The sequence below is a fragment of the Phyllostomus hastatus genome, unplaced genomic scaffold, assembly GCF_019186645.2.
Source record: "Phyllostomus hastatus isolate PE091 unplaced genomic scaffold, TTU_PhHast_1.1 phas_contig_34, whole genome shotgun sequence".
Taxonomy (NCBI): domain Eukaryota; kingdom Metazoa; phylum Chordata; class Mammalia; order Chiroptera; family Phyllostomidae; genus Phyllostomus; species Phyllostomus hastatus.
The window spans coordinates 67,321,234-67,347,600 of NW_025333857.1; the positions used below are offsets into that span (position 1 = coordinate 67,321,234).

The 26,367-nt window shown below is 52.3% G+C and overlaps 1 protein-coding gene across 1 annotated transcript in view; it reads right to left on the reverse strand.

Annotated features, from left to right (window-relative positions):
- Positions 1-26,367, reverse strand: part of TTLL11 (tubulin tyrosine ligase like 11) — a 188,754-nt gene that overhangs the window by 101,643 nt on the left and 60,744 nt on the right. The window contains exons 4-6 of the mRNA XM_045840022.1: positions 21,028-21,603; positions 8,853-8,948; positions 7,960-8,075 (exon numbers count right to left, since the gene is read on the reverse strand). Coding sequence (XP_045695978.1) covers positions 7,960-8,075; positions 8,853-8,948; positions 21,028-21,603 — 788 coding nt within the window. The remainder of the gene's footprint in view (positions 1-7,959; positions 8,076-8,852; positions 8,949-21,027; positions 21,604-26,367) is intronic.

Consider the following 26,367-nt stretch of genomic DNA (forward strand, 5'->3'; position numbering starts at 1 on the left):
AAACATTAACCGTCACTGTTGGAGTTCCCTTCCCCCGTACTTCGCCAGCTCTTCCTTCACACTTTTTCCTTTTAAAAAATAAAAAACTGCCGGGTTACGTACAGTTCTTGATTGATTTAAACACATTCAGGTGGGACATTTCCCACGACAAGGACTCTTTAGGAATAAACCCCACATTTCCCTTCCTCTAATTTAAGACGGCTCATTGATTTGCGGGTTCAAAACATTCAACTGCAAGCTCCCCTTTATGGCTGAAGAAACGGGAGTCTGGAGAAGGGAGGAAACGGTACCATTTACGGCTGCAATGGCGGCACCAGGGCCCGTCCGCAGCATCTGACTGGGCCGGCTCCCACCCACCCTGCTCTCCCCCCTGCATTAAAGACGTGAGGGGTCTCCAGTCCCTCGTCCTCAGGGGCTCCCTCCGTCCGAAGGCAACATCTGCATCGCACGCAGAGCTTTAAGCACAAGATGCTGGAACGACACTACACGTTCACCAACACAGAGGCAGATTCTGGCCCAGCCGCCGATGGAAAGGTGGTTCACAGAGTTGTTGATAAAAAGGGAAAATTACTGTCACAAAAAAATGGAGAAAACCAAAAACAGCATACAAAAACTACATACCATGGCCTCCACTCAATACAATACAGAGGGAGGAAAAGGGTACCGTTTTTACGAACTAGAACATTAGTAACGGTCAAGCGTGATGGTGGAATTTGCGGGAGACTTCTATTTCATGCTATACACTTCTCAGTATTTTCTAATTTTTCCAACAATAAGCACATGACTTTTCCATGAGAAAAAAAATGCAAGAACTGTGCAGCAGAAAAGAAACATTTGTCCTCCCCGCCCCAAAGCACCTGATTGGAAGCGTGCTCGGCGGCCCTGGCCTACCGTGTATCTCCAGACCCTGCTAAGCTGGTGGCCCAGCTTCTTGCCTGCATCCTTCCTCCCCCAAACCTCCTTACACGCTCTCCCCAAACCAAGGCCAAGCAAGTGCAAGCCCCACCTTCTCCAAGAGGCCTGCCTTGACCACTCCAGGCCAGCTAGTGGGTTGAACCACATGAAACTGCCATTCTCGTAGCTCCAAAAAAAGGTCTGACATTGGTGATATCACATGGTCTGTCCTGCTTCTTGGCTCAGCCTGCCCTCTTCTGGACTTCCAGAAGGTTCCCAGCCTGGCAGGCACAGGGCACAGGAATGGTTTTCCGTCTGCTCCTGTTCCCTCTCGTCTCCTGTGTGGCTCCTGCCTTAAGTTGGTGTTCTCTGCACACTGGCTTATATTTTATTCATCCTGGTTTTGAAGGTTATTGAAAATGAAATGGCCACGGAGCTTCCTCACAAGAGATAATCAATCACCCACGGGCACCCACTCATGCTCAGCGCTTGCAGATAGAGAGACGAGTGCCTGCCCCACAGTTTACAGTGAAGGCGGGAACCCAACTGGGTAATGAAGACACCTGGAGGGCGGGCGCACATCTCTCTGGTGGGCTGAAGACCTCCACACCCATTCGCTCTCGAGGCAAGAGAGACAGACCCGGCTTCAAATCTCCGTCTGTTGCTCGTAGGTGGTGTGGTCCTGGGCATGTCTCCCAGCCTCCCAGGTCTGTGTCCTCATCTACAAAAGCAGCGGGTGGCTGCTGCGAGGCTGGAATGGGCGTAGTAAGCGCAGACGCGACTGCACCGTGCCCCGAAAGCAGGAAGCGCTCAAGAAACAGTTCCTCGTGAAAGACACAGGGGAGCAGCCTCACCCCCACTTTTTTTCCTCTGCTGAGGAGACCAAGCTCAGCAAAGTACAGTGACTGATCTGAGGCCAAGCAGAATGGGCACCCAAACCGCGGTCTCCTGAGCCCAGGCCAGGCCGCCTCCTCCTGAGAGCCAGCAACTCCTGATTTGAAAGCACGCTGGCATTTAAGGCTCGCTGGAGCCACTCGGAAGGAAGTGTCCAAACGCATTTGCTGCCCTTTCCCACCTGGAGGGACTCGGACAGGGCCCGCTGCAGGACTCTGCCCTGCCATTCCCCCCTGTGATGGTGACAGGCCTGCCACTCGCTCGGCTGCCTCCCCGTCTGCTCCCCGCCCCGGCGACAGGGAGGGCAGGCCTGCCTGCCTGCCTGCCGGCCGCCGGCTGGGCTCCTCTCTAACGGTCTCCGAAATGCCACCTCGTATCAGCTCAGAACATCCTGCCTTTCCCATAAGTCTTGGAAACGGTTCCCGCTCTGCAAACTTTCGAGCAAAAGAGGCTTTCACTGGTTACTTCTGACTTCGTTCTTAAACGTTTTCAAATGGAAGAGAGTTGTCAGGTTTTATGTCTTGTCTATAATATAATGCACTTTCCGTTAGCCATTTCCTGTCTGTTCTTTCTTAAAAATGCATGCACATTTTTCTAGTCTGCTGACTGCCATCCAACGCGGGAGAACTTCCGAGGTTCGGAGGAGGGCACAGCGTATCCTGAAGCCGGGACTCCGCCGCCTTGGGCAAACTGCTTCAGTTCACTACAGCCTCTGATGGTCACGGGGCTACTGGGTTCCTCGCTTTTTGAAATTATTGCAACATTTCCAGTCCCCAGAGAAGCACAGACATGCACACAATTGTGTACAGTGTTTGTTTGGGCTCACAGACGCCCTCAAAGCCTTCACGGACTCCTGACTGAAAACAAGCCCAGTTTCCTCAGCTTGACACTCGAGGCCTCCGGGCCCCTGCCTCCAGCCCCCACCCCCCGCACTCCCCGGAGACGCTCCTCTCTGCTCACCCACCCCCCGCACACCTTCCCTCCGCCTCATACGCTGGTGCTAAACATGGCAGAGGGGCTATCGCCGGAGCCGAGGCAAGCAGCACAGCCCGGGCTCCCAAGGAAGGCTCCAGAGGGCACACCTCTCTGAATTTTGGGCAAAAGCTGCTCCGGCAGGCTGGGTCCTGCCTGTATCGTAACCCTGGTTGTTATGACAACAGGAGGTAAATGAAACCGGGAGAGAGGGGGTGAAATGTTACTGGGGGGAAGGGGGCTTCTGTGCCTTATATGATATATAAGGCCTGTTCCAAAAATACACTTCGAACGAGAGGCGAGCAGTGGTTGCAGCCCCACCCCCAGGCACTGCGTGGCTGCATGGGAGCAAGAACACTCCCCCCGAGTTCTCCAAGCCTGTCTCTGGCTTCGTTTTTATTTCTCTGGGGTCCTAACCAACTATGATTCCTGAGAAAGGAATCTGGTTACCAGAAATATCCACATTCCGGAAAAGCAGCAAAATGCAAGTCACATGGCTCCTCCAGGGGGTAAACTGACCTCCCCCAAATCAGTGAACCGATGGAAAAATCACTGTTTTTAAAATAATCAGGGAAGGGAATGTATTCACTTCTGCTTCTGACAGGACTTTTTTTTTTTAAGGAAAGATTCAAGCTGCCCAAATACCTTTTTTAAAAAGGGGGAAATTTTCCTGTTGATTTTCCTGACTTTTTCCCCCTTCCTTTACAAGCTTAGCTCTGACTTGAAGCAGAGGCTGAAAGTCAATGGGACCACGCGGCAAAGCGGAGAGGACGCTGGGGCAGGAGCCAGGAGACCCCGGTGCAGCGTCTGCTCAGCCTCCAGCCAGCTTCGTGATTTGGGGCAAGTTACTGACCCTCTTCTGAGTGCCATTGTGTGTGATTCAGAGCGTCCTGTGGGCACAACTCAGCTAGGCAGCCTCAGAGGCTGGCGACTTCGGTGGCCCCAGCAGCAAAACCTTAAAGCCTGACCGGCCACCTGGTGACCTAAGAGCTAGCGCTTGTCTGATGCTCTCAGACGACGTGAGGCTGTTTGTCGCAGGCCCTTTCGTAGGATGACCGTGCCAGCCCAGCCAGGGAGACACCTTGATCTCCCTTTTCTAGATGAGATCAGAGGACAAAGCCACTTGGCCAAGCTCACAGAGCAATGGTCGGAGACTGGGGGCCTCACCCCAGACCTAGGTGGGGCCACCTCCAGGGCCCGGCTGGGACACCGTTGCTCCTCTGCCCGGGATGCTGGGGAGGGAGGTTCCTGAGCCCGAGCGCTGACCGGCACGAGGGCTGCTACGCTCCCCTCCGATTCTGACAGCCTGTGCCTCTGTCAGGGAAACGAGGGGGCTGGGTCAAACCGAGGGTTTTGAAGAACGTCGTGTAGCAGAAAAGCTCCTTCCCTCCAGATGAAATCTCCTGCAGAATGCCAAAATATCAAGTAGGTCACTGTAGCTCCACTCTGGCCAAAAAAGAGATGGCTTCCACCCAAATGTCCATCAGCGACAAACGGATGATAAAATGTGGTATATTGGAATAATATTCCAATACAATGGGATATTATTTGGCCATAAAAACGAATACAGCACTGACACATGCCAGCATGGGTGAACCCCCAAGCCATCATGCTAAGGGAAAAAAAAAGCCAGTCACAAAAGACTGAACATCGTATGATTCTGTTTATACGAAAGGTCCAGAACGGGTACATCCAAAGACGGAAAGCGGGCTGGTGCAGGGGGGAGTGACTGCCCGATGGGTACAGAACTTCCTTCTGGGGGGACAACGTATTTGGAACTAGATGCGCTGATGCTTGCACAGCTCTGTGAAGGCACCAAGTGCTGCTGAACGACACACTTTGAGATGGCTGATTCCACGTTATGCAAGTCTCACCTCCACACATGTGGGTGCGTGCAGGAAGGTTCCGGAGCCCCTGAGCATTCCTGTGCTCCTGCAGCGCCTCCGAAGACGCTGGTGTGGAAGTGAGCAGAGTCACCCGCTCTTGCACAGTGTTACCATAGCTCCACATAGTTCTCACGTGATGGCTATTTTGTTCTTTCCGGGGCCAACAAATAAATATGCCTGGGCTCGTGACATCTCGCTACTTGGAAACACAAGTTTCCATTGGCAACCAGCTTCAATGTCAGCTTGAGCCCACAGTGATTTAGCAGCTTCAGTTTTAGGATGTCACTGGTTTTAAACTCGAAACTCTACTTTAAGTATACCAGGAAAGACAATAGAAAGTAAGCATTATTTTGTGTTTCTTTTTTATGTTTTAGGAGAGAATGTTATTGTTGAGTAGCAAACAAAGCATTATTTAGTGCCTACTGTATATGAAAAGTTTTGCACGTCGCTTCATTTAAATGTCACTACCCCCATGTTGTAGAAAATGACACTGAGGCTCAAAATAGTTCTGCAGTGTCCCCAAGGTCAGGGTTACAATCTTGGTCTCTCCAGCTCAGGAAAAGGCTCTTTCCGTTATGCCCAGAGAGGTATCAGCAGAGTCTCAAGTTCTCGCCCCAGAGAAGGCAGGAGGGCTGACTTCGGTCCCCTCACAGAGATGGCCCCAGCCTACAGGCCCCCACGGCGGGTGGGGGTGCATGACGCACAGACACAGGTGGCCGGGGCCCTTCTGAGGCGCCCCCGCCCGCATCTTCTCAGGGGAGCTGCGCGCCCTGAGGAACCCAGCGCATCCATCTGCCTTTTCTCTTCAGTCCGTGCACAAGAACGGAGACCCCCTGCAACAGCCTCGCTGACAAAAAGTACTCAGGGAGCTAATGGGGGACTCTTCAGACCCTCGTCTGCTCAAGGGAAAGCCAGCCTACCATTTGTTTTTACAGCTGCAGGTCGCATCCTCTGCAAACACAAAACCTCGGGTCCCAAAGGCACCTCGCAGCCCAGAAGTCTACAGGACGTCACTCTCTGCAGCGGGAGGGACGTGGTCGCAGAGGCGGACACACACACCCCAGTGCAGCACTGGGCCCTTTCTGCGGGCACAAAAACGGTGACTTTCCGAGTTATCCTAAAACACGCCCACACAGAAGAGTTGAGAGTAATTTCAGCCTTTGTCTCTGCGTGGCAAAGTTATCCAAATGGTAATAATTCTCCCTTACATATCAAGGCACTTCACAGATTGCAAAGTGCTTTCATAGGCAATCACTGCCGTTTTTTTTAAAGGTGAAATTCATGGAACACAGCAGTAGTGACAGTTAGCTGTAAACAGACACCCTGAATATTGTAGGTGAGAGAAAGGTGAGATGAAAGAGTTTCATACCACAAAACTGAAGTCAGGTTCTTGAAGTTCCAGGTTACCAAGTGGAAGAAAAGTCAACGCCTTTTAAATTAAAGATGAGGTGCTGCGACTTAGGACTTAAGCGGTACATGCCCTTCCCCTCCTTCCTGATGATGGCACCCCATTGCCACGAAAAGTGAGACCCACAGCTCCTGTGTGTTGTGTGTATGGACTGACAAGGGCAGGTAAAGAAATGCAACTTAGAACAAGGGCTAGAAAGCGGATCTCGTTCCAATGCCATTTCATGGGAAAATGCTTCTGGTAGCAGAGGTTAAGAGGACTCAGGCTACACCGTGGCCCTTGAACCTGTCCCCACCGCAGGAATCAGAGTGCAGGTGTGTCAAGGTCACCTTTAAAAAGCCGCGCCACCACGCACGCTGGCGTGGATGGCCATCAAAACCTCCCCCCCGCCCCCCCAGTGCCACCGTCTCTCAGGACCTCATCCCTCCCGGAGAGCGCAATAACCATTAGATCCGCACAGAGCCTTGCACTGCAAATGAATCCGACCAAACTGCGTTGATCCGCTGCTTTTCCTTAAAGACGGCTAACAGAACGCAGCTGCGAGTAGCGACATCCAGCTGCTGTGCCGTTTGAGCTGCTCCAAGGACTCGGCAGCCCGGCCTCACGTCACTCGGCAGCTCTAATGGGCGGAAGCAAGCCACGTCCGGCCAGCTCGGCCCCTGCAAACCAGGGGTGACTGCTCTCAGCTGGGTCCTGCCAACAAGGACAGAAGGAACCTGACAGGGTGAAGAGCACGTGGAAGGAGGATTCAGCCGAGCGGGCACCATCCTGCCTGACTCCGAGTGCAACAAATACTCCATCAGAGTGACATGCCCTGAAGGGCAGTGGCGCTCACCCTGGGCTGCACAGGACGGTCACCTAGGGGACCTCACACTTTTCTGCGGCCAGGCTCCCTGCCCACGCTAATTAAAACCCGCATCTCCAGAAGTGAGGACCCTCGCAGCAGTGTCTTTGAAAGCTCTCCAGGTGGCTCCAGAACGCCACCCAGGAGACAGGCAGGCCTGGGGGGCGGTTCTAACAGGATCTGGGCTCGAGCCCAGTGGGCGAGGGGCTGCAGTCAAAGACCCCGCCAAACACCGCTGGCCCTGGGAAGCCGGCGTTCCTCTCCGCCCGGAACCCTGGCTGACCAGTGCTGTACCTGCCCGGGAGCATTCGGGCCCATCCAGTCTGTCAGGGCCACGGGGGTCCTATTTGAAACGCCTGTCTGATTTTCTTCTGCCAAAAACTAGCACGGTGATCTTTACTCAGCCCTTACTTTGTGGGAACCAGGAATTCGGTAAAAACAAGACAAAATACCCAAGTGCAATGTCACTCATTTCAGGGGCGATTTCACTGAGGGAGGGGGACATACCCCCCCCATACACACACACCCCAATATGACGTCCACTGGGGTGGGGACAGAGAGGAGTTGTGATGCTGTAAGTATTCTACAAGGCCCAGGAGGTCGATACAGTGGCTCTGGCTGCGCTGAAACAAAGCTACAGGAGAGTTAACACCAGGAAGAAAGAAAAAAGGAAGCGATCCTCATGCACCATGTCTGTCTTACCTGCGGCCCAGTTCTGGTTTGCTTTGCTCTGTCTCTCTGCTTGAGGATTTCAAAGAGAAGCACCTCGAGATGGGGAGAGGGTGGGCAGGAGGACACCCTGTCACCAGGGGAATGTGGACGTTGAGAGAGACTTCCCTGATGCGGACAGCCGCACGCTAGAGGTTCACAGGTGAGCCTCCGTCTCCTGGCTGAATCACACTGTATTTGGAGGCCGATATTCACACATGAAAATACGCTTCACGAGATTGCTTCGTATGTAACTCTCCCTCACGCTATTAACATGTTCCAAGAACTTAACTCACCAGCACAGGATCTGGGAAGCAGAGCTGACAGAAATAGATGGTCCAGAAAACACTTACTGGTTCTCTCTTTTCTTCTTCAGCGGGTCCATGAGGCGCAGGGTGTCTCTGATCACGGCCACCTTCACTTCCTCGTCGACAAGGCTGGGGACGTTTTCAAACACCCCTGGAGAGAGCTTGAACGGGTAAGAATTCCGTGTCACCGCGGGGAGACTCGGCGGGGGGGGGGGTTCAGGGCCAAGTGACTGTCGGGAGGCAGTGGTGCTACTATTAGCGCTGGCTTACGTGAATCGAGGCGAGAACATTTTAAAGTCTCCCTGTGTATACTGCCTTACACGTGTCAGTGTCCTTTCACACATGAACACAGTACATGAGGGGGAAAAACAGTGCTCTGTTTCTCTGAGTATTGAAATTGTACATGCTCATTGAAGACACCTTGGAAATACAGAAAGGGGTGAAACAAAAGAATCCATAGAATCCCCCTAAATCCCATTATTAGTATTTGGTGTATTTCCATCCAGTCTTTTTTTATGCATTATTTTCAGGGGGGAGAAATATAACCACTGTTAAATATACTATTTATCTCAGTGATTCAAGCATGTCGACGTGGCTAAATCACATTCGTGGAATTGCAATTAGTCCATCTCCTGAGGCTAATTAGTTACCGTCGGGGCTGACGGAAAGGCTCGGCTGCTTCTGCGTTTGCAGATCTTAGACACTGGAGGAACGGCATGCTGGGAAACTCTGTTAGGTCTCCTCTGTTAGGTCAGATAGGGCTTATATTAATAGACTACGTTCCGAGCACAACGAAACTGGAATTATTCAGACTTGAGCAGAACTTTGCCGTGCACGTTTGGGAACGCTGAATCTTGTTCAGCCAAGTGAGTAAGATGAGAATGGGGACATCCAGCTGTGTGGAAACAAGCTCAATGAGATGCTTAAAAAAGACTTACCTCTTGCTCATGTTCGATCCTCATGCTGGGATTCGCGTTAACTTCAAGTAGGATAGGCTTCAGATTTTTCATTAGGAGGATGTCAAAGCCTAGAATCTGCGCAGGACAAACGTAATTCAGAATTAGTCCCTCCAGCTACGATTTCTTTGCAGGAGTCGGGGGTGGTGTTAGGGTCAGTAACCTGGAAATACATTCAGATGCATTCCCTATCATGGGCCTTGACCCTGGCCTCTCTCGCCCACAGCCCCTCTCCCTCTGGGTGTCCTTGTCAGGTCAAGTGGACAGCAAGCAGGGCATTTCATAGGAGCCACCATAACAGGATGAGGACCCGTTCCCGTGCGCTGAAATGGTGCATTTCAGCGCCATCACTGTCTTTGAAGCACCGTAGGTGACAACCCCTTTCTCCTTAAACAAGTTTTTTATTATGTGAAGGATTAGCAGTGGGCCATCAACTCCTCCCTCCTCCCTTTGTTCTCCTCTGTTAGGAAGCTGAATCCTGGCTAGATCCGTGAAAACTGCAGGCTCCCTTTCTTAAGCTCAGGTGCCCCAAGCATCACTTGGGGACCCCCGTCACAACCACTGCCCTCCCCAGCCCACACCTGTGAGCTGGAACCTTTCAGGGTGGAACTCAGGCAAATGTGTTTTGAATAACAAATCCCCCAGGTGACCCTGATGCGCCCTCTTCGCTAAGGAGAAGGGACTACTTAGTAAGTACCTACTGGGCACCAATAACCACACAGTGCACCCAATGATCTGGCCTCTCATTTAATCCCCGGGACAGTGCATTTGAAGCAGGGATTACACTCTCCATGAAGCAGAAACTAAATCTCAGAAAGGCCAATGGATTTTCCTACAACCACCTAGCTCATAAGTGACAGGACTGGACTTTACTCCCAAGCAGGGCGAGGCTGCATAGTTTGGGGGACCCCGTGCGAGATGCAAATGCAAGGCCCCTTGTTCGAAAAGCTTCACTAATGCCATGATCTCGAGAACAGAGCATCAAACCAGGCAGGGGATCCTTCTGCACGTGGGGCGCTGGGTGACGGCACAGACCATGTGCCCACGAAGCCAGCGCACACCCAGAGCCGAGTCCGAAAGCTCCGCATCTGTTGGACATCTGCTCTTAAGCCCTGCACGCTGCCCCGGCGAGGCTCTCTCCGCCCCGGCCTCTTTCCATTCCTCCCGAGCCCTAAGCCACCGGGCCTCTGTTCCCTCTGCCTGACACAGCCCTTCACCCAGACAATTCCTCCCCATCCTTGAGACTACAGGTCTTAATTAGATTCAAACGCAGACGATGAGGATGTCAGCTTCTTAAGAGAACTTTCATTATCTCCATAGGAGGTGATAGGGTAGAACGCTTCTAACATAATTGATGCAATCCCAAAGTTTCAAAAAACAGTGTGGGGAACGCAGGAGAGACAAGAAGAAGATACAACTGTATCCCCTCTGTGGGCTCGAGAAGAAAAGATGAGGGGAAATCCATTTCCTTGTCTTCATAGAATATGCATTAGTTAAATGATCATCATTAAACTGTGGCTTTCTCCTTATTAATGAAATCAGAGCCTAAATGGCCATTTTGGGGGATAATTCAAGAAAAGGTTATTCTTCAAAGAAGGGCAATACAGATGAGAAGCTGGGAATAGTCATCCTCACTCTATTTTTCTTTTCCTGGTCACGAAAAGAAAGGAATGGATGTTCAGTAGAAAATGTTTCATGTATTTCAGATCTACTTAATAATATATGACAAGTGGATGTGAGTGATGGGGCCTTTAAGAGACTCTGGTGACATCATCAGCCCAACTTCAGACCTGGCCTGAGACATGTGATGTCGATGAGTCTGCAGAGAAGGGCGGGGCCTCGGTTCCAACGTTTATCATCCCTGGCCACCAACGCTTGCTGTTTGCTACATCTTGGAAGTTTGGACTTGCACTTGCTCAGCCTGCCGGACTCTTTGCAGTTCAAGGCACAGTGGTCTCATGGACGTAAAGCTATAGGAAATAGGCAGGAGAAGGAGGCAGGCAAAGCCTCCCCAGCTGTACTGGCCTGCACCCACCAGTAGCAGAATATTTCCCTGGACCCAGACTTCGGTGCATGTGGTTGAAAACATTGGGTCTTGTACAAGAATGCTTTGGAGTCGGAAAGACCTGGCCTGCAATCCCAGAGAGTCTCCTGTTCTAGCTGAACAGCTCTAGGCATGGTGCTCGGCCTCTCTGAGCCGCATGTACCGCGTCTACAGACAGAGGTGACAACCGCTACCTTGCAGGGCAACCAATCGATCGGGGAAGCGAAAAGTTCCCGGGACTGTGTTCATTACATGGGAGACACTCACCACGGCTGCCTCCCTTCCCAGTTTCCTGCTGGTCCCCCAACGAGGACTGGCACCTGTGGCTTGGACCCCAGAGCGGCTAATTTCAAACCTCAGCTCTGCCTTTAACCTGTATATCTCCAAGCTCTCAGCCCCAGTTTTCTCATCTGTGAAGTGGGAATGAGGGCAGACTCTTCCTTTGTTCATTCGTTTGTATAATATTTATTGAAATGCTTCCTATGCCCTGGAACTATTCTAGCATCTGGAAATACAGTGGTGGGCCAGACCAGGTCTCTGCCTTCACGGAGGAGCTAGGCAACAGGATGGAACAAAGACACTGTAGGAGGACGCATTTCGCACAGCACCTGACACGTGGTGAGCGTTTAATGAAGGTCAGCTATACTACACATGTTTTTTTTTTGTTTTTTTTTTTTTCACAAATTCAAGGAAACGTGGATTGTTTTCTTTTTAAAAAATGAATGAAATACGCTGCACCAATGGGTCCCGACAAACAGAATCACGGAACTGGGGGGATTTAGAGTGGGTCCTGTCACACCGCCCTGGAACGATGGAGCTGGCAGAAAACTGGGAATTTCCCTGGTCCAGGGTTTTCCAAAATGGGGTTCTTTTCTGGGGACGCACTGGAGGGACCAGTTCAGGTCAACCTTTCCCTATTTTGCATACTGGGATTTCTAGGGGGAAAAATCTCCATTTAATAAAAAGTGCTAATTAATCCAACTCCCACTTCATGCAGATGAGAAACCAGCTTAGAAAGGGGGAAACCTCTCTCTGGTTGGGTGGCAGAGCAGGAATTGTTCAACGGAGAGAGAGAGACAGAAAGAGAGAGGTTTTCAGTAGTGTGATACTCTGCCCTCCTCCAAGTAATTCAATCTGCAATTACACGCTGCTCACCTCCTGCGTGAGGGGACCCCGGGGATGCAAAGGTATATGTCCTTGGTCTCAGACGTCCAGACGCTTCCCAAAGCAAGTTGGGGAGAAAACTCAGGCAAAGGCTCCAGGCTCCCTTCCAATGAGAGAGTTCTCTCCTGAGTTCCAGCACTGCATGTCTGTCCGCATCCGGGGTATTCCCAACAGGGAGGTTCCAGACCCCTCAAATCTCTGAGGTCATTGGCCTCTAACATGGTCTCAATGACCCCCGCCTCCTAGCATTCACGCCCTTGTGTACCCCTGACTCCCTGAGTGTGGGCTGGACCTGGTGACTCCTTTCTAATGGCCTAGGGCAGACATGAGGGGATGTCACTTCCCATACCAGCTTATAAAAAGCTTGTGACTTCCACCTTGGTGTGCACCCTCTCACGTCTCTTGTCGCTCACTCTGAGGAAAGCCAGCCTCCATGCTGTGAGCTGCCCAACGAAGAGGCCCAGGTGAGACAACAGCCAACGGCTGGGGGGACTGGAGGCTGCCAAAGGCCAGGCGAGTGGCCTTGGAGGGGCTCTGGCCCCAGTGAAGCCTTGAGAGGACCGCAGTCCTGGCCTACAAGTTCATCGCAGCCTGTGGGAGGCCTGCAGCCAGAGGCAGTCGGAAACCATGAGAGAATCATCTGTTAGTTTAATCTGCTAAATTTGGGGGCCACTTGTTACACAGCAATAGATAATTAGCAGGCCATTTCTCTAAAGTCTACTTTGCCTACAGTATTCTTTACCCACCCAGTCACACAAGCCAGAAATTTCTCCTTATCCTTTACACCTACCTGCATACCAACTCTCGTACATTCTACCTCCAAAAAAGTTTCTAGAGCTGGCCGGTCCTCACCGCTCCTGGTCTGGATTAGGTCTGCACCACCTTGCACCTGGACTGCTTCAACAGCTTCCCCATCAGTGTCCCTGCTCGCAAACCCACCCTCTAATTCCTCTGGCACAGGGGCTGCTGCAGTATTTTTATAAAATATTGAGTTGGCCATAAAGTTCATTTGGTTTCTTCCATAGGATGGGTCTGGTAGCACTTAGTTTGTCTTTAACTTCATTCAAGACAATTTTGTTAGACTGTATTGTGAATTTTTGTGTAGCTGTTTTAATATTGAAGATGGAAGAAAGTATGCAAGATCTTTGGCATATTATGCTTTATTATTTCAAGGAAGGTAAAGATGCAACGGAAACACACACAAAAACTGTGCTCTATATGGAGAAGGGGCTGTGATTGCTCCCATGTGCCAAACGTGGTTTGTGAAGTTTCCTGCTGGAGACTTTCTCCCCGGACGACGCTCCACGGTCTCATAGACCAGTTGAAGTTGACAGCGATCAAATTGAGACATTAATTGAGAACAATCAACATTATACTACATGGGAGATGGCAGACATACAACATCCAGATCAATAAAGTTACTGATGAAAATGAAAAATGTGTCTTTTATTTGATGGGAAAAACCGTGCGGACCTTTGGCCGACCCAATACAGACAGAGCGTCAACGCTCCTCGGCCTGAAACCGCCCCCCCCCCCGCCCCGAGGAACGAGGCCCCAGCTCCCCAGCGCGTCCCACAGGCTCTGCCGGGGCCCGCCATCTGTCTCACACTCCGGCTTTGTTTGTTCCCACTCTCCACGGCGCGTCTTGGGCTCCGACTGTGCCGAACGGTTCATGGTGCTAGGATGCCGTAGTCAGTCCTCTCTGCATTTATCCTCTTTTGCCTGGAAAACAGTTTTACTTATCAAATTCTTCATGAGCACCTACTGAATCCCAGGTACTGGGCTAGGCACTGGGGATAAAGCAGTGAGCGAGGCACGGGGTGTTTGAACGTCCCGTCCTCTTGGAGCTTACGTTCCAGTGGAGAGAGAGAGGCCGCAGGCGAGTCAGTAGCTAAAGCACGGTAAGAACAGGGAGTGCAGTACAGCGGTGAAGTCCAGGGGGGGCGCGGGGGGGCATTGGGGCATTTGGTGGTTTGGACAGGATGGTTTGGGAAGTCCTTTCTAAGGAGGTGACATTTGTCATCCCATTGTCTTCTGGCTGGTACAGTTTCTGATGAGAACTTTTTAGTTCTTCTTAGTTCCTCTGAGTATGATGTTTTTTTTCTCTCTCTCTAGCTGCTTTTAAGATTTCCTTATCATCACTGGTTTCCCAGAGTTTGATAATGGGGAGCCTTGATGGGTGCTTGTCTGTGTGTGTGTGTGTGTGTGTGTGTGTGTGTGTCTACCCTACTTGGGAGTTTCTTCAGCTTCTTGAATTATGGATTTATATATTTTTTGTCAAATTTGGAAATTCTGGCCATTTCTTGAAACGTTTTTCTGTGTGTTCCTTGTCTCTTCTGCTCAGGGAACCCCAATCACACATGTGTCAGACAGCCTGCCATTGCACTATAGGTCGCTGATGGTCTGCTCGTTTACTTTCCCCGTCACTTTCCTCGCCGTCTCGTTTTGGATAGATTCCATTGCCGTGTCTTCAAGGTCACTGCTCATTTTTTTCTTCGGGGTCTAATCTGCTGTTAATCCCATCCGGTGAAATTTTCATTTCAGATATTGTATTTTCTTCTCTAGACGTTCCACTGGGTTCTTTTTAATAGCTTCCTTTTTCTCTTCATTAAGCTCATGTCCTCGTTAACATTTTCGTGCCTAGTGCTATAGCTTAGCTCCCTCATTTTCAGAATCCCGCCCGCAGGAGTCCAGCCGCCTCAGCCTTGCCCAACTTTGACCCCCAGCTCCTCAGCTCACCGAGGTCACAGGGCCACATCCAGGCCGCCTCTCCCTGGGCCCGAGCTTCCGAAAGCGTCCCAAACGGAAACCCCAGGCCGCTGTGGGCCTCACCTTCGGTTCTGTTTCCCCCTTCCTCAGGGATCACAGTGCTGAGCTGTCTGTTCTTCCAAATCTTCAAACGTTTATTTTATGTATTTCGTCTGGTACTCTGCTTGTTTGCAGGAGGTTAGGTCCAGTCATTCTTTTTTTTTACCATATTTTTGGGGGGTGTACAGGTCCCGTCTTTGTTACTCCCTCATGACCGGAAGCAAAAGTCTCAAGAGCTGACATGTAAACAGGGACTGAATGAAGTGAGCAAAGAAGCCAACTGAAGGGCTAAGTAACCGCACTGCAGGCTAAGGGAACCATGAGAACAGAGGCCACTTTAAAAGGACGGCGAGGAGCGAGCAAGAGGCAGAGGGGCAGGAGATGAGGTCAGGGGGAAAGACAATGGGCAGATCGTGCCGCGCCTCGCAGCCCGCGGTCCGGAGCCAGGGGTTTAAGGGCGACGAGAAAGCCATCGGAGAGTCTGCACAGGGAAGTAATTCGATCTGACACGTTTTGAAAGAATCATTTTGGCTACAGTGAGAAAAGTGGGCGAGAGCTGGCAAGAGTGGAAACAGGGACATCAGTCAGGAGGCCACTGCTCTGGCACAAGTGCAAGGGGGTGGCAGCAGTGGAGCTGGTTAGACCCGGTTCCATTTGGCCACAGTTTAAAGTCTGTTTGCAAGAGCTGCTTATGGACTGACTGGATATAGAAAGGAGGAAAGAATAATAACTAAGGATGAGTCAGATTTTTGGTCTGAGGAACTAACCGAATGCTACTCATTTACTGAAACAGGAGGGACCACGGAAGAGGGGGCTCAGGAGTAAAACCGAGGGTTTGATTTTGGACATGACAAGTGGGAGATGCCCGCTAGAAACCCCGGTAGAAGGATTAAGTGGGTGGTTGGTTATGCCAGTCTGGGGCTCAAAGAGAGGTCAAGACTGGAGATACAAGTTTAGGAGTCAATGGGATATAACCAGGACTTAAAAGTCATGAGCCGGATGAGATCATCTGGGGAGTGACTGTCGATAAGAGGGGAACTTCCCAAGGACCAGGTGCTGGGACTCTCCAGCACAGACGGGTCCAGAAGAAGGGGCGGGGAGCAGCAGCCAGTGAGGTAGGAGGGAAACCAGGGGAGGATGGTGCCCTCACCGTTTTCTGCCTGGTGAACCCTTCAGGCTGTAGGCTCCCGCTTAAGCACCTCCTCCCTGGGAAGCCTTCCCTGACTGGGTGAGGCAGAGTTAGAGATTCCCCGTGCTGTGTTCTCCCAGCACCCTGCATGCGCCCTCTTGCCGCATTTATTACAGGGATTGTAATTCCCACGTCAGTCTTCCCCACCCAACTGTGTACCTCTTAGGGGCAGGGACTGCGTCTTATCCAGGACTGCACGTCCCACCACTAGCTCAGGGCTGGCCTCAGTGGGTGCCCAGCGACTGTGTTGGAATCTGAAGGAAGAAAAAAGCCCAACTATCAGATGGAGTTGAGGAAGGCTTAACAGGGAAGGTGGGATCTGAGCAGTACTTTGTTGGAAGGCACTAGATTTTTTTTTTAGAAAATGTAAAAAAAATGAGAGAGCATGGCAGGCCAAGACAGAAGAGGACAAGCAGCCAGAACTAAGAAGGCACAAATCACGTCCCACAGACAGGAACTGGCTCAGCTCGGTGGGCCCGCGGGGTCCGGGGAAGACAAAGGGAAGCGCAGCTGGGGCCAGGCTGGGGGGCAGCCGACACCAGGCCGGGGGCTCGGTCCCCAGACTCGTCCCCAGGAACGCTGGTGTCCCGTTCTAATTATAAAATGTGACAGCTCCATGGTTTCCTTTGACTCCAAGGCAGACAAGTGTGAGAGCTGTTGTTACAAATGACAAATGATGTGATGATAACAACTACCGTTTATTAAGTGAGTGTGTTGTGCTTTGTACTATGCCAAATGTTCCACACGGCTTTCTCTCGTTTGATCTTACAACAGTTCCAGGAGGCAGACACGAATGTCACTGCTGTTTGCAGATGAGGAAACTGAGGCAGACAGAGGCTTGCTTGCCAAGCCTGCCAGCTGGAGGTGCTGGAAGGAAGAGCTGGGAACCCAAGCCTTGGCATGAGTGACTACTGGGCTGCTCTCTGTCTCCTTCCTGTGGGGCGTCGGGGGCTGGAGGCGGGGTGGGAGGAGGAAGCTGCAGGAACAACGAAGAAAGGGAAGCACCTGAGGATCTACAGAAGGTACCTCCTCCCCAGACATCTGGGGGAGGGGTCACGGCCAAGGAGAGAATCGGACGTGGAGCTAGAGGAAGACAGAGACCAAGCAATGGAGATGGGATAGAATGTTCTTGAAAGCTGAGCTGGAAGCCTTTCCTCTGCATGTGCATTTCTGCCATGAGAATCGCCTACACCCAGACCGACCTTACTGTCAAAGCCAAGGTCACATCACACTGCTGCCCTCCAGAAGACAGACGTGAGGACGTGTTGCTGGGGGCTGCCTGGGCGACAGCGGGGGACGGGCCGGGACAGCAGGGCGGCCACATTCCCAGGCCGTGAATTACAGGAAGCCTGCCCACAGCCTGGGCTGAGCCAGCGGCTGCTGCAGACCATCACCGTTCCCAGAGTAGTTATTGTGGCTCCGGTTGGAAGGGGTCACAGTCACATGTTCACGTTAAATGCAGCATTGTGGGCCAGGGCTTATGTCTCAGAATGTGCGATCCGGGCCCGGCCCAAGCTGCAAGCAGAAGCGGCTTCACAGTAAGAAAGAACTTATGATACTGCATTTGTGCAGAACATTATTATAGTTTGCAAAATCCTGCACAATCGGTATCTCAGAGAAACTGGACAACAGCCCTGCGAGGTAGTTGAGGAAACTGAGGCACAGAGAAGGTTAGTGACTTATGCAACGTCACACATCAAGTCAATGGCAGGACCTAACATCTTTGGGTTCCAAGTTAGTTCAGGTGTTTGAGACCCAAACTAACAAGTGTTTTTAAACAGGTGATGTGGAGAAAGCAAGAGAGGACTCCAGGGAGAAAAGAATAGTATTTCCTCAATCACTGTGAATCTGAAATATGTGGTAAAACACATTTCAAACACCTAACACTTTCTAGCTTGTCAAAGTCTTTTTCCTATATTACTTCACAATGCTCCTAAGGAGGCAGGTAGGGAAGTGTGCACAGGTGATTCATAGAGCAACTGAGGCCCAAGGTCACACAGCTGGGAAGGGGAAGAGCGCCCCCTCGAGTTCAGTTCCACTGCTGTGCTCCTCCCCCGACCCCAGGCCTGGAAGCATTTAATGCGGTCAAGCAATGGAAAATGGTCCCAGGGCTGCGGCTCCATCTGCTACATGTGATCTGTCCAAACCAGTGGCTCCCTGCCTGTCTGCCCTCCAGTCCTCCCAGCTCCACCCCGACGGCTGCCCCGGGCCCCGGTCCATTGCACGGCACCCGCCCGGCCCCCCACCCTGCACTCCCCCTGTGCCAGGGCTCTGTGGCTTGGCCGTGCACGCCAGGCCCACATGATATGCCTGGAATAGCCGTCCCTGTCAAACAGATGGGACCGCACAGTCCCCCGGGATGACCCCTGGATGCCTCCACGTCGCAACCATCTCCTTCGCCCTAACCAAGGTGACTTGGGCCAGGACCCATTTTCTCTGATTCTGCCTCCCAGGCCGGCCCACTCACACTTTCTAGTGCCTCCAGCCACATGCCTGATGGCTGAGCTGGACGTCCTGCCTGGGAACCAAAGCCTGGGGCCCAAGGGCCTCAGGACGGATCTCTGGAAGGCAGTTACCCCTCCCGGAAACTGACCGCTGCCTGAACTCTCCTCCAGAGGGTTCCTGCCCGCCCGCCTGCCTGGAAATCCTGCTGCCTGGGTCCCGGCCCCAGGGTGACCACCCTGGAGGGGGCGCTGCCCCGCTGCCTCTCCCCTCCCTCCTGTGCCACACCGTTACTTTCCTGTTACAGTCTTAGAGGGCCAGGAACAACCCGCATGCTCACTGACACGAAAACGGATAAATGAACTGTGCGTGTTCACAACAGGATAAACAGCGTGCAAATGAAACAGCACCAACCACCCACACACACGCACATGTGGGGAAAGAAAGCTGGGCAAGTCCACATACCTCTCGACGGAGTCTTTACAGAGCTCAGAAACTAGCGAAACAAAACAGTGTCTTGTTTAGGGATGCATTCACGGGCACTGTAAGTATTTTTAAGGCAAAGAGTTGACCAACAGAAAGTTGAGGGCAACGTGCCTCGGGGTGGGGAGCAGCAAGGCAATGGGGCCTCGGGTGGGAGGTGGGCTGGGGACGGTTATTTTGTGGTTCTGCCTCACAGCTCACCTGCACGTTCGTGTATTCTTTTTTACATGCGACTGCTACCAGGAAATTCTAAAGGTTAGATGGAGAGGGTCTCAGGGGTACCCCTTCTTATCACCTCCCTCCCATTCTGGTGTATCTGTGGCGGGAAAGTGGGTGCCTGCTGGGTGCCTGGCCTGCCCTGCCCGTTCCCCACCCCACCCCACCTTCGCAGCCGAACAACCTGAAAGGATGCTCTGCCCTCACTCCCTTTCTGTCCCTCCCACACTCAGTCCACTGCACTCTGACCCCGTCCCGCTGCTCACTGACCTTGCTGAGGTCAGGAAGTTCAAGGCATGGTTTCCACCTGGTCTCGGTGACACCTCAGCAGCACTGGCTGAGGCTGACCCCCGCCTGCTGCTTCTCCACGCACACCCGCCCCAGCACTTACGGTGCTCCCTCTCCTAGTACCCCTTCCGTATCTCCAGCCACATCTTCTTGGTCTCCTTTGTTGGGTTCTCCCTCCTTGGTCCCTTACTTAAATGGTGGTCCCCCCCCACCCCGGGGTCTTCTCAGGCCTCACCTTACTCTGCAGTCTCTCATGGCCCAGTCCCCATCTGCACGTTCATGAGGTCCCCATCTTTCTCTCCGGCCCAGACTTTGCACTCCTGAACTCCAGGCTCAAAGGTCCAATTGTCTCCTCAGACTTTCCACTTGCATGTCACATAGGCACTCCAAAGGCATGTTCAAGTCCAACTCCTCACCTCCCCCAAGCCAAGCAGCCCGGTCCCCTTCCAGTAGCATCTATACATCCACCCAAGTGCCTGAGCCGCCCGCCACTCATTCTTGGTTTTCCCCTCCCTGACTGCCACCATCTGCCCACTGCCCCCCAGCCCCGCCCGATCACCACGTCTAGCCATTCTACCTCCTAGTCGCTCTCAAAGCTACTGTCTCCGCCTCCACCAAGACCTTTGAAATCCAAGCCAGTATCATCTCTTGTTTGTATGAAAGCAACCAGCTCACTAGTCACCTCCCTACCCTCAACTTTGCCCCAGACCACTGCCCACCCTGCAGCCAGTTTGTCGGTAATGTGCAAATCCGAGTGCCCCGGTGCCCTGCGAGAGCCCCCCAGTGGCCCCCACTGCCCTCGGCTCTCCACGACTCCGCCCCCACCTACCCCTCCCACCTCATCTGCCTCCACATCTCTGACTCCACCCTCCAACCACACTGCACCTTTTCAGACCCCGAAACGCTTCTGCTTCCCTCTCACCCCGGGACCTTGTCTCCCCCAGCCCTGCCGCCTTGCCTGCTTCTTCTAAGTCTTACTTCAGGCTCCAGGTTAACTGCCACTTCTGCTGGGAAGCCTTCCCAGACCACCCTCACTTCCACCCAGAAAATGTTAGATGGTCCCACAATTAGTGGGCCATTCTAGCACTGTGACACTTTCTACTAATTACTTTTTAAATCATCTGCCTCCCACAGTGGTAGACTCTGGGCACCAGCCTGCAGGGACCTGACTCACTGTATCGCTGGGACCACAGACAGTGCCCGGTCACCTACTCGGCTGGTGGTAAAACTGCCAGAATGAATGAATGAATGAATGAATGGCTGGCTGGCACTGTGCATTACATGTGTTGTCTCCTTTAATTCTTCCAAGAATCCTTTAAGGGAGCTACTATTGGTCTCATTTTACAGATGAGAAAAGGGAAGTAACTTACCCCAAATCACCCAGCTAGCAAGTAGAAAGCAGCAAGTTGTACCCTGGTTTAACACTAGCAACTACCCCTCCCCACCGCTGGCCACCCTGGCCCCACCCCTCACCCCACCCAAGGCTGAGGCGGGGAGCTCCTGCTGGGGATGGGTGGCGTTACCTGGAAGCACGTGGGCCCGGGCCTCCCCGCGGGGATGTCGGACTGGTAGAAGACTTTGAGCTCTGGAGTCAGGGCGATGACGGTCTTGATCACCAGGGAGATGATGTCGGACCAGACCTTCTTGATGTCGACGCCTTTGGAGGACAGCCTGCACAGGATGCTGGAGAAAGTCCTCTTGCTGCCCGTGCTCGTGCTGTCCGAGTGGACGAAGTTCCCGCTGTGGATGTTCAGCGAGTAGTTGGTTAAGTGCATGAAGATGTGGTGCAGGTTCTTGGGGGTGGGCTCCTGGTACGGCTCCGTACAAAACCTAGAGAGTCCATCTTTGGCTATGTAAATCTCTAAGGGGTCTAAGGACTTCAGTAAGACGTACAGGCGAATGTCAAACTTGAGCTTGTCGATGAGGAGAGGTTTGCAGATGTACTCCTGGACCACCGCCGGCCTGCGCTGCAGGGTCCCTGCCAGGCGGATGTCACTGGGGTCTTTGATGAGGTAGATTCCGTCGCCCTGGCAACCACCATCAGGTTTCACAATGAAAGTGGGCTTCCAGGAAGGGTTTCCGTCTTTCACCATTCGAACCTGGGGGGAGAAGAGCAGGGTTAGCAGGGTGTCCTTTCCCTCTCTGGACCCCCAAGGCACAGCAGGACGTCGGCAAGGGCGTGGTGAGTGAGTGACGAGACGAGCCCTGCCTGTGTGGTACTCACTGGGCACCCGCCAGGGAGACGACACCACAATAGGTACTCCGACAGTGGCCTCGGGCTGCCCCCGATCTTGTCCTCCAGCAGGGAGGTCAAGAGCACAGCAGGTCTGTGGTCAGGGGACCTGGACTCAAATCCCAGGTCTTTGCCAGTTATTAGCTGTGACCGTGACAAGTCACATAACTGATGATGACGATGGGGATCTAGCACTGCTTATGGGTGCCTACTATGTGCCAGGTCATATAGCAGGCACTTTGCATGAGTTATCTCATGTAAGAAAATACGGTGGCTCTCCTTTTATGATACAGAACACAGGAGATGGTGCATCAGTTGTGAAGAGTGTGGCTGTGGCGTTAGGCTGCCTGGTCTCGAATCCTGGCCCTGCTACTTGCTGTGTGACCTTGGGCAAGTTACTTAAGTTATCTGTGCCTCCCTCACCTGTAAAATAGGAGGAAGACCGTTCTGAGGATGAATGAGGTAATGCATGCAAACAATAGGCCCACGGGACCTGACCCAGGCAGCGGCCACACCTAGGGGGGCTGTCCTTCGAAGGTGCAGTCACTTGCCGGTTAACGGAGGGGCGGCGCTGGGGTCGGAGCCGAGACCCTGGACCCAACTGCGCTCGCACCTTCCTGTGGGACGCTCACCGAGGACTGCCCTGTCTCAGGCTCCTCATCCTACAAATGGGAAGGTGAAACCAGCCCTCCTGGGTCACTGTAAAGAAGAAACAGACGGAAACGTGCGAAGGGCCGAGCACAACGCCAGACAGAGAGCTCGTGCCTGGGAAATGCGAGTGTGATCACTTGTCTCTCTCCTTAGGTTCATCCCGTGGACCTGGCCAATCCTCCCGTCTGCTGAGATCTTCTTCAAACTGGATTCTGTCATCCATAATATCTGCTCTCCTCCCAGCTCCAGGTCAGCAGGATGCTCGCTTAATTATCCGGGATGCTTGACCGGTCCAGACAGTCAGTCTGGAGCTCCGGGTCTGCATAATTCATGCTCACCCAGCTCCCCGGGCCCTTGTCATATCCTTCATGCCGCTACGGGGAATGGATGGGCTGAATGCTGGAGGGAAGGCTTTCACAGGGGCAGGGAGCTGGAGGAAGTTTAAAGGTGGGTTTGAAAGTCACTCTCTGGGCAGCGTGGAAGAGCCCAGAACAGGCCTTCCTTCCATCTGGGCCCTGCAACTCAGGGGAGGCGGCATGCCCCCAAGCTGGGCCGACCCTCGCCTCGCCTCCACCTCTGCCTCGAAGCCCAACCTGGGAGGACGTCTGCACTCTGGGTTTTACTTATCTCTCGGACCAGCCTATATTTCTCAGTGAAGCTTTTGCCAATTCCTTGGGCACTATCAGTTACTCCAGGCTTGTAAAAGATCTTTAACAATGGAGAAACACTTAAAGCCTTAATAATGGCCCACATCAATTGTTTCCCCTTGTCAGCAGGATTCGAGAATGGAACCTCACCAGAGATCAATGCAAGCCTCCCCGGGCCTTCCACGGAGCCTGTCTTGCAACCGTGACCTTGACGTTTATGTGTAGTTGTTTAATATTCACCCAGAGCATTCATACATTTGGCCCTTTACAGTAAATATGAATGCGCTGGAGAAATGGCAGTTATAGATCAGGAAGTAAAAAATGTCACGTTTGCACCGATGGGCAATTTCTCCCTCTGGAAAGCTTTTGCAAGGCTGAAGATACTAACAGTTTAATGTATTATCGGGAGCAATATTTTCTCCTTTGAATCCAGTGTATATGCCTTAAATAAATTAAACTACACGGTCAATAGTCTCTGCCATTCATTGCATTACTGACTATTTCTTCTGCTCTTTGCCAGAGTAGCACCACACAAATCAGGATTATGAACATTAACAGAATCCCTGGATTCCTAGAACTGGAGGGATCCTCTGAGATCACATCGCCCAGCCCTCTCTCATTCTAATGCAGGCGTTGAGGCCCTGAGAGGTCACGTGACTTGCCCTGGGTCCCCCTAACCTGCTAGGGAGTCAGATAGGATTAGAACTGACCTCACAGCACATTCTCTGTGCCATGTTCACCTCCGATACAATAAAATGAAAGGTCTCTTTTTCCTGAGTCCTACAGGACAGGCTCTCCTAACTTAGCAGACAGCGTTGGTCTCCGAGCTGTCCTCACACTAAGAGCTGGGACCTGAGCGCGGTCTCCTTGCAACTGGACCGCAGACACCCCCCAGGCTGCCAGGACCGCCCCAGCCCCAGGCCTTCTGCCTGGGTCCCGGTGCCATCTACGGGAGAGCCCGCTCACCGTGCCAGATGCGGTTCCCACCCCCACCAGACCTGTCAGCGACTTCTATTTTTACAGAGAGAGAGAAAGATTTTCCAGAATTTCATATTCATTGTCCTCTGAGGTTTTACTCAAGGGTGACCCTTTTCCCTCAGTTATTAAAGTTGAAAATGAATACATTGGTTCTTAGCAAGAAGTCATGGACCAGAATCTAAATATAGTCTCTATAACTCCACCCCAACCCCCAAATTCTGATTTAACAGACCTGGGAAGAGACCCGGGCATGCGTATTTTGGAAAGAGCATGATGGTGTGATTCTGACATCCGCTCGGCTTGAGTGCCCCTGGACTAATGTGAGTTAAATAAAAATACAGCCTGGGACCAACACACTGAGTGAAGTTTTACGCAGTGATGTTGGCCTGAACAGGAGGAAGACCTGCACTTAGGCTGAAGCTGATGGTATCTCCATTTTCACCCAAACCCGCTGTTGGACGTGAAATCCATTATCTGGTAACTGTATGCACTGATGGCTGAGAGAGATACACAGAGGATGCGGTGGACTGATTGCTTGGCAGGCATCAAGCCTATTAAAACATTTATGTCTTTCACTGCCCCCTAGTGGATATTTAAGAAATAGACCTGGGACAGACCGGCCCTGGCAACCCTGTTCACCATTAGGACTCCTCTTAGCAGGAGGACACTCTATTTAAAGACGTTAAGATGGTGTTGGGCACCGCTCCAAAGCTGTGCTAGTGTTAAGGTTAGATCATGCTTTGGATGAACTCATCCCTAAAGTGCCAGGGTGGTTGGCCAAGGCCACATTCACTCTCCACACTCTCTGTCTTAAACAATCGCAAGTGCTCGCCCTACTACAGAGTGGCCTACCTGTGCAAATTCTCCCGCAGTTTGTATAAACTTTCCAAATCTGGGGTAACATGAATATGAAATCCTGGAAATATCTGCCATAAAATCAGTGATTTTTCGATTCTTCGTTGTGGTTTTTTTGCATTTTCCAAAATTTCCAAGAGAAAAAAAAATAGCGGCGATGGCAGGCAGCAGCGAGTGCACTAAACGTACAGGTTTGTTATCCGGAGCAGCTTTTGGGGAGCAGAAGCTTGGACGTCCCTGTTCACAGCAGCAAAGCCGCTCGCGGCAGCCAAGGGCAGGGGCAGCCCGAGTGGCCCCGATGGAAGGAAGGATAAACAAAAGGTGGACACATGGACAGTGGAGCATTGCTCAGCCATAAACGGGGAGGGGGGAATGTTGACGCTGGCTGCAGTGTGGATGAACCCAGAGGACGTCATGCCCAGTGAACCAAGCCAGACGGAAAGGACCGAGGCTGAGTGGTCCTACTGACTCGAGGCACCCAGAGGAGTCAGGTGCGCGGAGACGGGAAGTAGGATGGCGACCACCAGAGACCGGGGAGGGAGTTCACGCCCCACGGGCAGGGTCTCGGGGTGGGGACGTGAAAGAGCTCTGGAGGTAGATGGCGGCGGTGGCCGAACAGCAGTGGGAATTCGCGTCATGCCGCTGAACCAGACACTTAAAAATGGCTAAGGCGGGCCCTGGCTGGTGCGGCTCAGTGGATTGTGCGCTGGCCTGCGAGAGAGTCAAAAGGTCGCCAGTTCGATTCCCAGTCAGGGCACATGCCTGGGTTGCGGGCCAGGTCCCCACTTGTGGGCTTGTGAGAGGCAACCACACATTGATGTTTCTCTCCCTCTCTTCCTCCCTCCCCCTTCCCCTCTCTCCAAAAATAAATAAATAAATCTTTTTTAAAATGGGTAAGACGGTAAGTTTCATATTGTGCATATTTTCCCACCATTTTTTTAAAGTTGAAAATTTTAATTAAAAAAATAGAAAAAAATAGCTTTTGGTGAAGATAGAAGAGTACTGAAGTGAAAGACAGAAAAGCCGCCTCGTCCCAATTTACTCAGGTAATTTCTGACTGTGTGACCTTGAGAAAGTCCCCTAACCCGCCCCCTCCCGCTTTGTTGCTGTCACCTACAAAATAAAGGCGCCACACAAAAGTCCCCAGCTTCCGCCCACAAACGGTTCTGAATGCTGAGTTATCTCGACGCCACCACAGCTGAAGGCCATGTCACAAACACGCAAGCGACATCCACCGGCGGCGAGTTCACCCCGGGCTGCTGCGGTCAGCGCATCGGGACAATTTGCACGGGCGGCTCTGGAAGGGAGATTCATGACGCACTCGAGGAAGTCGGCTGGGCGTCTGGGGGAAGCAAGCTAAAGTATTTTGAGAGAGGGATTCGGCCACTGGAATACCAAGCCACAAAGTATTATGAGCAGCGAGGGGCAGGTACGAGGACAATTTCTCAGGAAATACCCTGTCTGCAATACCCGGGGAGGCAAAGCCAGTTGGAGCCGGC